This window comes from Pyrgilauda ruficollis, unplaced genomic scaffold (assembly GCF_017590135.1).
Source record: "Pyrgilauda ruficollis isolate IOZ18807 unplaced genomic scaffold, ASM1759013v1 scaffold26, whole genome shotgun sequence".
NCBI classification, from domain to species: Eukaryota; Metazoa; Chordata; class Aves; order Passeriformes; family Passeridae; genus Pyrgilauda; species Pyrgilauda ruficollis.
In genome coordinates, this window is record NW_024523933.1 from 1,281,580 (window position 1) to 1,298,545 (window position 16,966).

General features: G+C 36.1%; 1 protein-coding gene across 5 annotated transcripts in view; it reads left to right on the forward strand.

Moving 5' to 3' along the window:
• Positions 1-16,966, forward strand: part of PIBF1 (progesterone immunomodulatory binding factor 1) — a 104,973-nt gene that overhangs the window by 11,842 nt on the left and 76,165 nt on the right. For all 5 annotated transcript variants that reach the window (XM_041471232.1, XM_041471233.1, XM_041471231.1 and 2 more), the window contains 4 exons: positions 5,496-5,629; positions 7,644-7,752; positions 10,989-11,170; positions 12,959-13,084. In XM_041471232.1, coding sequence (XP_041327166.1) covers positions 5,496-5,629; positions 7,644-7,752; positions 10,989-11,170; positions 12,959-13,084 — 551 coding nt within the window. The remainder of the gene's footprint in view (positions 1-5,495; positions 5,630-7,643; positions 7,753-10,988; positions 11,171-12,958; positions 13,085-16,966) is intronic.

Below are 16,966 nucleotides of genomic sequence, written 5' to 3' on the forward strand. Positions count from 1 at the left end.
AAGTGGTTGTGCTGTGCAACTAAATTAGTGGCTCTCTGCACACAACTGTTGCATCTGTGATTTAGATCAGTGCAGTTCCTCTGGTTGCAGGTACAGCAGCCACAGCCTGGGGGCAGGCGGTGGAGCTGGTGAAAGCCATGTTCTTGTACTGCTGACTGACTTGTTACTAAATGTAGGGCACAGGCTTGTTTTAGTCCTCCTTTCACAGTCCTGCTCAGTACTTCAAGTATAAATAATGTTGGCACCACCAGCTTTGGAGGTAAAGATAGAGGAGGAAGTCCAACTATAGTGGTGTATTAGCAGGAGCTTCCCAGAAATAAAACCAGCTTCTGATGTGTGCATTCCCATGCTGAACATCAGTTTACTATTTTCAGAGTTGTTTGTTTCTAAAGTGGTTAGAACCTTCCCTCAAACAGATGTAATTTACTACTAGTGGGTTTCTCTCAAGGCTGGGAGAGTGTCTGGGAAGGAAATCTTGCTTTCCTTTGTACCTCCAGAAGATTAAGTATTGCTTTCTTCTTCTGGCTGGGAGTTTCTTGGCAATGTTTTCCTGGAATTTGGTATTGATACAGTTTTATCAGGGCTCCTTTTTCTTCAGTTATTTTTTATATAAAGTTGCCTTTGGGATTTGCAATAAAATTTATAGCATGAGAGTATCTGAAAGCTGTGGTTATCCTAAAGACAAAGTTGGTTATATGTAGGACAAAGATCTTTTCTAAGACTTCATCTCTGAATCAGGATTAGTAGCTGTCAGGTTTTGCTAGACATAACTAACAGTTTTCTCTGTGATAATGTTTTCCAGCTGGAGGGAAAACATACCTATAGTCTTCAAAGGATAAACTAAGCTTTTGTACTCAAAGGATCACTTGGCACTAGATGTGTCTGAATATTGAAAAATGGAGGCTGTTGTTGCTACTCCAAAAGGCCTGGAATCCCTAAGGTTTCTCCTAAAGTTTACATATCTGTAAAGACTGCACTCTAGAACTCTTCCCCAGCCCCCTGACACCACTTCTTTCAAGCAGTGTTTGGTCATTTGGTCTTCACAGCTCTCTTGAAACAGATGAGGTCTTGGTCTTCGGTGAAATATGTGCCTTTTTTTTTTTTTTTTTTTTTTTTTGCTATTGTTAGTATTGTTCAGGAGAATGGTTGCAAAGACGATACTCTACCAGTAACTGTGAGCTTGAGGCAGCAGTTTAATATTTCCAAGACTTAAGGAAGTTTCATATCTGTGAAAGTTCCCTTTTCTATCCAATACCTTTCTACTCTTTTGATACATAGCTATGGCTTGCATTGACTGCTAGTTGTGGTTCAGAAGTATACGAGATGCTTTAATTATACTGTTCTGTAATGATCTCAAGGATCCTTTTCACGTGAGAATATTTCACTGAAAATTCTAGTAAGCTCAGATCCAGAGAAATAACCTTTTTATTCCTCCACTTTCTTTTGCTATAGAACTTGTTCCAAAGCTTTTCTTTTATATGCTCCTTGCAGAGTTTCTCTACTTCAGAGTAGCTCAACATTTTTGTTTATAATTTTTAGTGGTAAATAGTGACCTGTCTACAATTAGATTACCAATTTCCCATCTACAAGTGGAGTACCAATTTCAGAGCAAGTTCCTAAAGAGATGTCTTATTTATCCAATTATGTATATCTTCTCCATGACGTTTGGGCAGTTGTGTTCCAATAAATAATGTATTGACCAGTAATTTTTGAATGCAGAGTATGTAAACAATTGAAGCAAAATGTCATCTTTACAAAGAAGCAGCACCTCATCCAAATAACTGGAGGGAATTGTTTTCACATCACAATAGTACAGTAGCTTTACATTTGTCTAGGGCCTTTAGGATATGAACAAAGTGCTGGCTTTTGTAAATGATTCTTCAAAGATGCAGATCTTTGAGAAAAAAAAGCTTTTTAAAAGCAGGATCACTTTCTTTTACAGGCTTATCTGTAGATGGTGTAAAGAAGTTGTGCTGTTTCTGCTTGATTGGCTGATTAATCTATTCCCTGCATTTCTATTTATCTTCTTATCTCCAAAGGCTTTTTGAAACATCAGTTAATCCCTATCATGTATTATGCGTCACTGACTTAGTTCAAAAAGTATGTCACCTGGATTTTGCACTTGAAATTCAGATAGGTATTTATTTCAGTGACTGCTGTAAACTGCTGCTCATTGCAGACTGAAGAAAGCAGTGAAGATTAATATCATTAAACTGAGGTTTGCCATTAGATCTTTAGTTTCTCTATCAGTTTGGGGTTTTAAGTGGTGCAGATCAGGCAAGCTGAGAATCTTCTTGCTTGAAACATCATTTGTGGACAGTGTTTGTAAACCAAACAAAAGCACTTCTTAGCTGACTCATGCCCTGTAGAAACCACCACCACTGGGTTTCTTAGGCAGTTCTCTCAAGAATTTCTTTAGACAGTGGTTGCCTATCTGTCTCACATAGGACAAGTTTGGTTTTTCATTTGTTTTTACCATCTCATCAGTCTGATTTTCTGCTCTCTGCAGAAGCAAAAATTACTAAGACGCTGAAGAAAAGCTGTGATGTGTTTGGAGTATTATGGCCATCACATTCAGTGCAAGCAAGTTCTGTTTGTCCTTTAGTTATTTTAAGGTTTGTGGGCTTACTTAAGCTAATATTATTTATTTATATATTATTATTATTATTTCCAGAACCTCCTTTCTGTCCTTGAAAGAGCTCTGTATCTTGATTCTTCTAAAAGCCCTGTTTTTGCTGCAGCAGGACAAAGCTGTTCATCAAGATGTTCAAGCTATCTTTTGAAGATAAATGGGAAGATAAAGCTGTTCCATTGCAGAGATCTTAAATCAGTTCAGTGTATATGGATATTGTTAGAAACTAAATTAATTTTATCACATGCAAAGCAAAATGGCTTCTGCCTAAGCACAGGCAGCTTGATCGTATGACTTCAAGATGTATTGCTATGGAAGTGCAGAAGCTTGTGCATGTGCTGCCTGGAGATGTGCATCCCACACAGGGGGTTTTGTGTGTTAGCTTATTTACAGCCTAGACTGGGTATCTGCTTGCTTTGTCATATTTCTTCATGTGTTTGAAATACTACTTAGACCCCTTAAGATTATGTAGATGAAAAGCAGTGTCTTGTGCAGTATAATTAGTGTTTCTTCAGGAATTATATTAAATCTTAAAAAAACAAATATGACAAACCCTCTATTTAAGGTAGGTCTTAGTATCTTAGTATCACTTTTTCAAAGCAGAATTTAACTCTTCTTTCCTGGAATTGCCATACTGTTACATGACATTAATAACTGATTTATTAAATACCATTCAAAAGTAACTTTAGGTCACAAGTATTAGAAGGAGCTGTTTTTGCAGATATTTAAATATTCTGTTAATTGTTGCTTTAAAGCTATGACAACTTTTTTCCAGAGGTTAACCAATTTAATTTTATACTTTTGGTAATTGTCTTCTAGCTCTCAGCTAGATAATACTGTAGGAGCTTCAGTAGCCCACTCAATGAAGGGTGTATGAATTGCAGAATGGCATGGAATATGCACAGAAGAATTGTATTCTAAAGTTAATCTTTCAATTTGCACTTAAAAGTTAAGTGCCCTTACCAACATATCCTGTTGCAAGATGAGTCATGTTTGCACTGGATAACAGGGTACTTGCACCATTATGGTGCATATTTGAAACTTTATCTAACTTGTGCACACCTTTTAAAAATATCTAAGAGAGACTACCATTATAATAATGCCATCTTTATAAATAATGACATGTAAACTGATTAAAGAAGAAGGTGTTTCATAGTGTTAGTTTGCTTGATGTATATTCATTAATTAGGGTAAACATAAACTATATATACCAGTATGTGTTAGGATGAATAACAATCATATGTTTGCATGATGTATTTTTAATGGTAGACCATGCAGAATCCTCATAAAAACTTTCTGGATGTTTTGGTTTTTGTGATTTGTGACCTGAAATGATTTTAGTAAAAGTGAAGATAAGTAGGTATGTGAAATATAAAACAAAATATTATTTTTTATCAGCAGAATAGGTAAAATATGGCTACTAGATTGGGAAGCTTTTCTTTAGTGTCTTAAAAATATTTGGGTGTGTTTTTTTCAAAAAGGCATTCTGTCAGTGTTTCAGCTGATGGTGTCTGTGGAGTTTATCAGTGTCCTTCTGTCATATACTCCATATATGCTGTTGCCCTAAACTTCCCTTGTCTATTGAAAACTAGCTATGCAGTTATCCTCCTATAACTGTATAAAGCATAGCTTTCAGCAGTGTTGAAAAACTATGCACTCATACAGCGTCTTTTACTGCAAAATAAATGCAATTTGCAGTTGCTAAGTGCTTGGTTTAGTAATGACTTCTAAAGGGTGTGCTCACCTTCAGTTAATAACATTGTGATATCCATTCATAATAACCAGATAGCATAATTGTTAATCAAGCATCCATTTCTGAGCTTGCTGTCAGTCATAGTAGTAAAAAACTGAATTCAGCAGTATTCTGGAAAGTAGGATATGGAAAAAATCTAAATGCCCACAAGTATTCTCAAATTTTTAACAAGCAACTCTTTTTGTAGTCCATCAGCTTTACCTTCTGTAAGTGAATGAGCATTATTATTTTGGTCATTCTTGCGAATAAATTGCTAAGTAGTACAGTATTTAGGACAAGTAAGTAAGGTAAGTTTGTGAAAAAAGTACCTATGTAGTAGAAAACTGAAAAATGGAGTCTAGATTGGGGATTAAGGTATAAAATTCTTGTGGAGAGTTGGAGGGAATGAGTGTGATTGGGAAATCTGTTGATCTTCAAAAGGAATACCTAGTGTTTTAAAAGATGAATACTCTCTGTGTGTTCTCTTGCTTTGCTTTTGTTGTTTTGGTTTCCAGAATAATCCATAAAAGTGTGTGAGGAGGAAAAAGAAGGGAAAATGGAAATTAATGCTGATGGACCATTAAGTAAACTATTTTATTTTATTTTATTTTTTCTTCCACCAAAGCTTTCCATGATATGCTTCAGCAAACATCGGTTACCAGATACTGTAGCTACAATTTGGGAATAACTGGCTGAAATCTTTCAGATAATAACAGATGTTGCTGAACAAACCATCCTCTTTCTTTTCTTTCAAATTAACTACCAAGTATCTTCACAAGTCTCTAGACTTGTTTGAAACTGTTGTAAAGGTGGTATGACTTCCGTGCTCCTAGTATAGGTTTGCAGACCAACAGCTGTTTATATGAGGGTTACTGGTCTTGGAAGTTGTGCTAATGGACAAATGCATTGGAAAAAATAGGTACATTTAATCAAGTATTTGTATTAAGATAAAAATAAGTTGAGTATCGACATAGCTGGTTACTTTGTGATGTACTAAATTTCCAAATACTGAGACAAATGAAAGCATTACCACCCGAATATTCATAAGAGGTTTTCATGAAACTTAGTTGTTGATTACTTGAAGTAAATATCAGTGCAGCTGTGATCATTTCAAGATGTCTCCCTTCCTAGAGCTATGAAGACGAGAGGAGGAGTCGGTCAGAGCTTGAGGTCAGATGCCAGCGTTTAACACTGGAACTGGCTGATACCAAGCAGTTGATTCAGCAAGGTGATTACAGACAGCAGAACTATGATAAAGTAAAATGGTAAGTATCTCTATCATTCAAGTGTTTAACTGACATACAAATGTTAATAAAGATCAGCCTGATTGATCAGACTTCTTGGGTTTTGTTTTTGACTTACACGCACATATTTTTCCTTACCTCATACTGTAATGGTTCAGTTACCTCCTTTAGTATATTGCAGACCTAAAATGAACAACATTCTGAAAACCAGTGCATCAAATTATCTTCCTAAAAGTTTATATTTTCAGATTTACTGTGTTTTCAAGAGAGCCTAGCAGTCTCATTGCAGCTAAGGAAGTGGGAGCTGTTGATGGCAAGCATCTTGGAACAAGTACTCTTTTTTTATTTGTAGTGTAAAAGCAATGATCTAACAAAAGGCTCTGTGCTCTCCTCTGTGCTGCTTACTGAGTGAGTTAGGAGGGCAGGACCTTGGGAATTAATATTTACAACTTAAGATATCTTCAAAACCATAAATTTGAAAGGGCTGTTTTGAGAACTCTGGCAGATAATCTTAGGATTACCTTAGTGAATTTGTTTAACTGCAAGAAGTTCCAGTGTCTAGCTTTTTTAAAATACAGATTGTACTCTTATAGCCAATGTTTTGAATATCCATCTTGCAAAAAGCAGTTGCAAAAGAGTGAAAACAGACTTCTTGTAAATATACTCATAGATGTATCCCTCACAGTCCAGCTTCCAAATAGCTTTTTCAGTGTGCTCACAAGTACAAGAAATCTGATCTTTGGCACATTTATGGAGAAATGTATTGAAAAATGGGGATTATGATAGAAAAGACCCTGCCAGCTCCTTAGTTGTTCATATGGCATGAACTCAGGTGTAGTTACTGACACAAATGACTTTGCCCATTAAGTCATTTGAACAGGAATCTGTCTTCTGGATTCACAGCATTTTTGATTCACAGCTATATGTACAAAAACAACCCTGGAATCTTTCTGGCATCTTGTTGTAAATAGGATGGATTGGTGCTGTGATTTGCTTCCTATATGCAACTGCATCTTAATAAGTGGATTGTAATAACTTTCATGTGAATGGCCCCAGTGTTTAACAGTGTGCATTTAAAATAGTCTTGAGAAAAGCATGAATGAACGTGCCAAAACTGTATTTGAGAGAGTAGGTTGTATTCAGCTGGGTAGGCACAGATGAAGAGGAGGGGAGAGCTCTGTTGGCTTAACTGCATGAGGATATTTGGGAGCACTGCAGGAGTAAATCACTTCCAGACTTGTTTCTGCCTTTAAAAAACACTGTGTCAAATCTAGTTCTGCTGTACTACAAGTTATCTCAGTTTTAAAGTGATGCTATGCTTAATATAATATTGGTTAACTTTTTTCTAAACTGCAGGCTCATACTGGCTCATTCATTTCACTGTTCTGACAGGGTGACAGTGGAGACATAGCGATGCTTCTTTGTGCATGGAGAAAGCACTTTTGCTCAGGACACCAGCACAGTTTTTGCAGCTGTGTCATGTATATTTTAAACATGACAACCCACTCTGGTATCAAGGCTGTATGGAGGGGAGAGTACATACTGAGAACAAGTATACATTGCTTTCTGCTCTGTTAAGAAGACGGGAATGAAGTTGTTTCACTTTTCCATTGGAGTTCCATGTCTGCAAAAGATTGAAGAGAATGTCATGGGAAATAGCATCAGAAGGTTGATAAAGCTAAAACAATGGATAGGGATACTTACAGATCATTGCTAAGGGAAGAAATGTATAGCCCAAAGTTACACTAAAGAAGAATAATCAGAGGAGAATGAGATAATATAGGATGGGAGTTTGAGTATTGTAGAATTTTCTTTGTTTCTGAGTATTTAAATAATCCTCAGTTGTTTCATGTAAAATGATACTGTTGCAAGTGTTAATAACTATAAAACATTAAGAGTCTCACCAGTTGTTCTGTGAGTGACTGATTGGAAGAAGTCAGTGTTGTGAACTGGCAGAAGGCTGAGACATTAAAAAGGCACAGGAATTTTGTTCATGACACTTTATGCATCTAATAGTTTAACTTTGCTTTCACAGTGAACGTGATGTATTTGAGCATGAGTTGTCAGAACTCAGAAGAAACTATGAAATACTGGAGGTGTCATACAAAACACAAACTAAAGAAAGAAATGACTTAGCAAAAGAGGTAAACATAAATTTCTTACCTTAGTAATTGTGTATTTCTTCATCTCAAGAATTTGATTCTTTGTCTAATCAAGTTTGTTAGGATCATGGAATAATTTAATTCTAATGGTCTCAAGAGACCAACTGTTCCAACCCGCCCATGCAGTACAGAGCAAGATTAGGTCAAGTTATTAGGCCTTTGTCAAGTTTTTAATGTCTCCAACGATGGAGATTCCACAGCCTTTTGGACAATCTGTTCCTGTGTTTGTGTACTCTCTTGTGAAAATGCATTTGTAAAAACTAATCAGTTGTTACAGCTTTTTTCTGTTGCATCTTGTCCTGTCACTATGTATGGCCAAGACTCTGGCTATTTTTATGTGTTCCGCTTGGATAGCTGAAGATAACAATAATATTTTTCCCAACTAGACTTCTCTCCTGAAGGCTGAAAAAAGTTCCAAGTATTTCTCTTAACTTGTTGTATATCATATACTGTAGTTCATGACCATCTTGGTAGAGCTCTTCTGGTGCTGTTTCAGTATGTTAATGCATGTCTTTAGGACATGCATGTCATGGGATATTGCACTCAAAATATAGTCTCACAAGTGTGGAACACAGGATAATAATTTTCTTTAACCCCCTGTCTTGCATTGTTGCTAATATAGCCTTGTAACCACTTGGCCTTCTTTGCTGTCAGGGCACATTTCTGTCCCATGTTCAGTTAGTTCAACAGATGTTTGCCTATCTGATCTGTATTTTGCCAGCTTTTCCATAGAGCTATTCCAGGAGATGGCTGAAAGCCGTGCAACAGTAAATGAAATGGACAGTGGTCCCCCCGTCCACAGAGCTTACATTTTTGTCAGGTTTGGCCTTGGTAAATTCCTGCTGCTTTTTCTATCACCTTCTTGTTCACATTCATGGATATAGCTTCCAGGGCAATTTACTTCATAATCTGTGCAGGGACTGAGATTACATTTACCAACCCAACTGACTGCTCCTCCTTGAAGGAGGATTCTGGTAATCAGAAGCCTTGATCACTTGCTGTGATCCTTCAAATGGCTGGTCAGCTTCACAGTAACGTAGGCTATCTCCCTCAACACTGGTCAAGTGCTTCCCATTTTTTCCTAGGCGTTATATGCATGCCATTTTCCTAGGTATGTGGCTTAGAAGGCTGAAGCAAAGACAGACTGAACTCTGCCAATAAGCTCAGGAACCTGGGAGGCCCCAGGGGAAAATTTACCATTGGAAGATGAATGCTGTGAGTATATGCTTGATATGGTTTAACTCCAGCTGGCAACTAAGCCCACACAGCTGTTTGCCCATCCCAGTGGGATGGGGGGGAGAATCAGAAGAGTAAAAGTCAATAAAACTCATGGGTTGAGATAAGGACTATTTAATAGGCAAAGCAAAAGCTACGCACACAAGCAAAAGCAACTCAAGGAATTCATTTCCCACGTCCAGTGGGCAGGCAAGGCTTCAGCCAGGGAAGCAGAGCCCTGCAAGACTAGTGTGGAAGATCTTTGTGTATTAACACTTTAGGAGCTGAATAAATGAGACAGACTACTCCTGAGAGTATGCAGGGAAGGTGTGTTCCTTAGTGTCTCTGTGTAAATAACAGTGTTACAGATGAAATAGAGATGGAAACTGCCACTTTAAAGATAGCATTGCTATGCCTAATTTTACAGGTAGCTGTAGAGATTATCAGAAACATTAGGGAAAAAAACTGAGTTTCTATTAGAAAGTACCCCTTTGGTGTCAGTCTGAAGGCTTTGTTAGTCTATCTATTCCCCAGTCTAGCATTGTAAGAGGACACCAAAAGTCAGGTTTGTTCTCAGCATACAACAATGGCCAAAAAGGTACTGTCCTGTACATCAAGTTTGTATGTACATATGAAGTACTGCAGAATAGCAGCAACAATGGCTTTTTGCATTGACTTTATACTAAATTAATCAGAGTGAATAAAAATAGCACAACTTTAAACCAAAATACCACTTCAAACTGTGAATTACTTAAATCTCCTGGAAGGTTTCTGCTGATTTTTGTGTGTACTGGTACAGTATCAAGTCCTGTATTGGAAGAACATCCAATTGGAAGTTTTACCCAGTACTTGTTCCAGAGGAGGACTAACTGCTTGCTTTTCTTTGTGTAGTAGTCTGTGACGTCTGTTCACTTTGGATATACAGATAACATATTACTTGGAGAGAGACCATTACCTTTTTTTCTTAAATCAAGTATAGAACAGGCATTTATACCTCACCCTGAGTGTGCTACTCAGCAAGTGGGCTGATGGAGAGGTGCATGCCTCTGAGAGCACTGTTTGTATATAAATTGTCATCTGCTCCATGTCTTTTACTCCAATATCTTCCCTAGGTAACTTTTAGTCCTTCTGTGACTTGGAAAAGGTGAATTCTGTCTAAACCATGTACATGATGTCCTCATAGCTGTAGGAGACATATTTCTGATAAGTTACTAATTTACCATTCTTTGAACTTGGTGCGTGAAATCCTCAGGTGCTTAAATGGCAAAATTCTTTAAGGGGATGAAACTGTTTTGTTATCATGATTATGAAGTTGGACCACCTTGCAGCAGTGCTCTTTGACTGTTCTTTGCCTGTTCTCTAACTGTGTTCACCTTGAATGGATGTAGACTACTCTCCCTCACACTACTTCTTGGTGTAGGAAACATGGTTGATCTGATGACAAAGGTGGCTGTTCTCAACATGTTCTTGTTCCTACTTCGACATCAGTTCAGCCTTCTGTAACACACCAGCTCTTTGCCCTTGTCCACACCAATTGTGCGTTACATCAGCCCCAGGACTACCAGTTCTACCATTTCTTTATGGAGCTCTAATCACCCTGGTGCCTTTAAACATTTCACTGCTGTTCCTGAGAATGTCATAGTCAGTATGACAGGTTGGCACCAAGATTCTCCATCAGTGTTTCTGACATAGCACTATGCAGTACTGCTGTTATTCAGAACTTCAGCACTGTTTAGATACTGATGTAGATGAAAGGAGCTTTTTTTCAGGTGCTAACTATTGGAAATAATAATAATAAATACAATAATAAAATTGTATTGTTATTAAAGTCTTTTTTTCAGCTTAAAGCTTCATCAACTTACTTAAACTAAAGTGTAAATAGAGTCTTTTGGTTCAGATGATTTCACAGAAGAGAGTTAAAATTAAATTGCAAATATGTGTACATAAGTTAAACACTTATCTTGAAATTCATGTTAAAGTGTTCTTTTTAATACCTTTTATAGCTGGCAACCATACAACAATCCCTCAACTTGTTACAAAAAGATAAAGATTACCTTAATCGTCAGAACATGGAGCTTAGTGTTCGCTGTGCACATGAAGAAGATCGTCTTGAAAGACTACAGATTCAGCTAGAGGATGCAAAAAAAGCTAGGGAAGAAATGTATGAAAAATATGTTGCATCCAGGCAAGTTGGTGTCTGTTCACTTCTATCAGTATACAGGTTCTTTAACTGTTTTCCTTTGTTTCTTGCACAAATCCAATTTAATTAATTTTATTTTTCAGAAAGCTAACCCATATTTTTTTTAACTAGAAGCAGAAGACTTTTCCTGGGTCATAGAATGTATCACAAACATTTTTTTAAGCCTTTTTAAGACCATAGCAGTGGAAGTAAACTTTCAGCATAAACTTGGACATTTATGCCTATTATTCTTGTAGTTTGTTCATTTAATTATAAAACAAACTTCTTGTTTTCGATGTATATCCATAAATTTTGTGTTCTCTGTAACTTAAGAGGAAGTGTGCTAATATGACTCCCCTGATAGACAACTAAGACAAAAAATTTTACCTAAATGAAAACAGAAGGGCATTCTTGAAATTATTAGTTATGGAGCTGCAGCCCCTATCAGAAGAGTTTTAAATATTATTTTTCCTTTCAGTGCAGTCACTCAAAGTTTTTTAAATTTATTCTGCGTGTTTATATCTCAGAACTATTTTCACCCAGAACTTCTGTATTTTAAATAAAAAATTGTCTTACTTTTGAAAACTTAAATAATTTGTTTTGTTTTTTTGTTTTTTTTTTTTTTTAATAAACCTGTTTATTGTGTAAAAGGTCTTCATAGAGTATTTGCTATAGTGTGGCACTGTTGAGGATGGAGAAGAAATAAGTTTACTTTTATCTTGAAGGGTCAACTGGAATACACTATCTCAATAAAATGAAAACCTAGAAAGTTTTATTTTATAAAAGGAAAGGAAATAAAATAAAAGGAAAACCTGACAGCAAGCATTCTCCATTTTAATATTTTGGGGCTTCTAGTTAATGTGAGAGTTTGACCAGCTCAGGTGCTCATTTCTAAGAATTATGGGCTACCACATGATTGGAAATTAAATGAAGTCTAAAATATTTTACATATGTAAATGCACGTATCTTCATAATATGCTTTTGTTTCCAAACCTGTCATTTTTACCAGTTTCTTAATTGCTGATTGATTATTCTTGAACATTAACTAGATCCTATAAAATTTTGACATTCCTCAACTGTTAAGCACTTACAACATAACCCTATTTTTGTAGGAGAGATTCTTTATGAGATTCCTTAAATCTGACTTGAGCTTCCAAAGTTACAAAAAAAGTCAATGTTTCTCTGAAATTAAATTCTTTTATCCTGATATCTTCTGATACCTGTTGCTTACAACCTTTGTGTTTTAAATAAGTCATATGTTACATTGACAGGATAAATTCCCAGATTTTGGGAGTCTTTGACTTCACAAATCATCACTCCATTTAATTTTCAATGTTTCTTGTGATGGCTTTTTCCCCTCATATGAGGTGCAGATAGTACACAAATAAGTCTTGTAGTGGCATGACAGCATTGCAAGTCAATAAGTTAATCAATCCTTACCCACTAATGAAGAAGAAAGTGAGGAATTAAATGTTTTCTTAATATAAGCACTTGTGTAGAGGCTGACAAAGAAGTTCTGGAAGAATGTTAATGTTATGTGATTAATCAATATTAAATAACTTTAAAAATTTAAATTTGTGTGCAAAAGACTTCTCTTCATTCACAGTTAAATATTTATTCCTGGTTGATTTTCATTTAATTTATATAGCAACATAGGCTGATAAGTATTTTAAGTCATTGAGAGGTAAATGAGTAAAGATTGAAATAAAATGTAAAATCAAGAACTCTGCTCTTGTAAAGCTGTACCTGAAGTTTTGATGTTTTGACTAGTGCAATGTGTTTGTTTATTTACAGAGACCACTATAAAGCAGAATATGAAAATAAACTGCATGAAGAATTGGAACAAATAAGGCTGAAAACAAATCAAGAAATTGAGCATCTAAGAAGCACCTCAAAAGAGATGTATGAACGTGAAAACAGGTAGGTAAGGTGTAGGCAGTAACCTAATTGAGGAAGAAATGACCAAGCACTGTTTTTTTGCTTAGGTATAGTCCTAGCTGACTGACTCTTTGAGAGGTGTTGAAATGTAACAATTTAAGCTCAGTTGTAAAACTGATGGGAATCCTGTAAAAACTAAAATGAAATTATACTTGTACAGTAAGTTTATATATTTAAGTTGTTATATTTATTAGTAAATGATGGACAGCCAATATTATCACTTGAAAAGAAATACTAAAATTCATGTTCTAAAATCTGGTGGTTTGAAGTCTGTTCAGAGGTATAGCATTAGTTAATTAACACAGGAAGACATTTTACATGTCATGCTCTAGGGGCAATCTTGAAACTGTGCTGGAAATGCAGAAGAGAAAGTGTTGATGCAGAAAATAAGGCAGGAAAAGCCCAAAAAAGATAAGACTTAGACTTCGGCCGGTATGAAATAAATCTAATTGAGTTTTTTTAGAGCATCATGATTCAAAAAAAAACCCATTGATTTCCTGTAAATTATTGTAAAATTCTCTTTTGAGGAAGATTCTTGTCCTGCAAAGACTTGCATGATGAGTTTGTATGTGTGCCATCTAGTTCAATACCATGGAATTACATGCACATGCATAGACCTTTTAGGGACCTAGGGGTTTGGACCTTTGGCACCGAGTTTCTTTTTTAGCTTGTTTTTTGCCCATTTTATTGCTTTAAAATGGGAGGAGTGCTTAATAACTTCACTGTTGATGTCCTGAAAGTGTCATGTGGAGAAGGAAATGACAGTAGTAAAAAGATATTTGTGGCATCAGCATCCGTTCCTCTAATAGGTAGTTTTGTTACTGCTGGGAAGAGTGGAAAAAGAACAGGGCTTCTGCTGTATTTCAGTCAACAGAAAGGTTCTAATTAAAAAACAATTACATCATTGTGTAGTTTTGCAAGTGTGAGTAAAATACATATATGCATCCACACCACTTCCTGTATGCAAATCTATTTTGAATTACAAAGTATGAATTTAAACATGCACTCCTTTGGAGATTTGACAAGCGTCTGTATATCATTGAGAAAGCTACTGAAAGATATTTCATTTGTATCTGGAACTGCTTTACAGAAGTTTCTTTTTCCTCATTTTGAAATAATTACTTCTGAAATGCAAATCCCTTAGATTTGCCTATATGTTTAGCAAAAAAAAAAAAAAAATTAAGGCTTCCTAGCATATGTTCTTTCTAGAAAATACTAAAAAAATCCACTGTAAGGCAGTCCGCCTCAACGGTAAGACGAATGGAACCTCAAGTTGTGAGCAAAACAATTTGCAGTGAGTTTGTGTAATGTGATGAGATGCTGTTTGTGGCTGAAAATGAAGTTAAGATGCTGGTTTCATCCTCCTGCTCAAAGCATGGAATGGTATTACAGCTAAGCTAATCCAGTATTCCGTTGCTCATATTCTTTGCCACTTTGCCAAGCCTGATGTGCCTGATAGTTCCTTTGAATTTATTGGTGCGTGTTTTACACTTTGATGAATCAGTTCAAGAAACTAAAATGGGAGGAGGCCACTAATAAAAAGGTGATGCTTTCATGCCTAATTTTTTTTGGCATCAGTTTCACTTGTATGGTTGTTGTAAGCATGGGCTATGTTTGCTTTAGCAGACATGAGTGAATTCATAGGGCATGTGAATGTCTGCAAGAGGTTTGACCCTGGATTGCCTGTAGTCTGTTCCCATAGATCAAACACAGTTTAGTAGTTGAGCGTGTGAGATGCTTTCCCTAAGCACCTGTTCTGATGTTGCCGAATGTGACTGGAATCCAGTTTGTGCATTCTAGACCAGTTTAGGGATGTGACAGTGCAATAAATGACAGTTGCAAAGAGGTTTGTTTGAAAACCTAATAAAGATGCTCATTAGCTGCTGCCTCCCATGTCTTCATCCCACCTTTTTTTTCCCCCATGTCCATTCTTGATCCTCTAAATAGTATTTCTGTCCCATTTCAGAAGGTTAGTTTCACTTGTGTGATAGGCTGGCTAGATGCCTCATAAGGCCCCAGTGCAGCCATTTGGGTAGGTGCTTCGCCTCCTGTGAAATGGCAATCACACAACTGACAACTGGCAGTGTGACTGATGTGTCTCCTGGTTCTCTAGAAAGAGAGTATTTCAACAGAAGTTACATCACATCTATGATTGTGGTCTTGTTGGTGGAATAGTCCCTTAATTGTGTCCTTTTTCCTCTTACTGCATTTTCAATTGGTTAGTTGTTCAGCTAAGCAAAAGAGTTTATTCTCTAAATGAGTCTCTGTATCTCTCCTACTGTTTCATTTTTATCCCACCTCCACTATTCTGGTCTTAGGGATACAGCTCTGGACTCCCACTGTAAGACATAATATGCTTGATCTTAATGCTGTTAACAAAATGTATTGCTACATTCCCATATTTTGGTATGAGTCACTTTTAAAAAATCAAATCTTAACGTCAGTTCCTGAATTTCTGCACTAAATTCTATAGCCCAGTAACTCAACTTTTAAAGAAAATTTTGTTATCTTTCTCTAATAGCCAGTTAACTGCTACATAATTCTGATGTTATTTTTTTCGAAGTAACTGTTTGCTGTTCGTATGAATTACTTTGAATTCAGAAAAGTGCCACTGATTACATTTATTCTAACAAATAGTCTTTAAACCAGAAGTTATATACCTTTAGTGTGATACAATGACCTAGGTTAACATTTACATGAACATAATAGTTTTCTGTTTTCCTTTGTATCCTGACTTTTCACTTTTCTCCAAAACTTTCCTGAGCCTTTAATTTCACTTTGCCTTAAGTAAAAAGTTGTTGTGGGGAGAGGAAAAAAATCTTCAGTAGGAAGATGTTGATTGCATCCACATTAGCAGATCAGTTCAGAGGAAGAATATGGTGAAGTGAAATCCCCTACTCATAGCTGCTAGCCATGGTTTTAGCTTGCCTTGCAGCTGTGCTTGGATTTGCTCATATTTGTAGCATATGAATAGGATTCCTTTTAGATAAAACAAAACTGAAAGGAATCTTTAAGATCATCTAATATGTTTCAAATGCTGGTGAATGTTCGTCATAGAAGCAAACAAGCAGTAGAGTAAAATCCTTAAAAACAGTCATAACAGAGATGTCTGCTCCTCAACAACCACAGTTAGCTCTGGCAAATTGGCTGGTGCTCTGTTACACTAAATATTGGACGCTGAGTTTATATACAGTATCTAAGCAGTGCTTCTCCTCATTACCGCAGTGTTAATTTGTAGCCTGCTTGCAGCATAACAGACTATTAGTAACTAATTCCAATTTTTAAACACATACTATATACTATATGTTTTATTCTTAGTATCGTGCTGTTCTCATTTCTGTTGGCCAAATAATAATTGAGGTAGTTTGAACATCTTGACTGATCCCTGGTTATAAAAAGAGTATCAATTGATTGTAATAAAATGTTATTTTATGGTTCTTTGCAGGTCAAAAATGTTGCCAGCAATAAAACCCAGAAGGAGGCTCCCAATGATATGCAATAATATATACATCACAGTAACTAGACAATTAGTTTCATGTGGAAGTAGGATTTCTATGATTACCTAAACTTTTCTTGCTCTGTCAAAAGTTGAGCATCATCTCAGCTAGGCAGAAAGCATTCCTGAAGTTATTCCGAAAGCACCAAGGAAAATCATTGGAATTCATTTAATTCCTGAAAAAAAAAATAATTCTAGTATTCTAGAATAATTAGAGTTATGTGTTTCCACCTGTAAATAGGTGATTTAATAATTGTTTTTTACAATTTCAGAACTGGTAGGTTTGCTGGTGTATATGAAAATAACCTGAGGTAAAGCCTCTGTAATAAACAGGGGAATAGATAGACCCTTCTGTCATTCTATAAGAG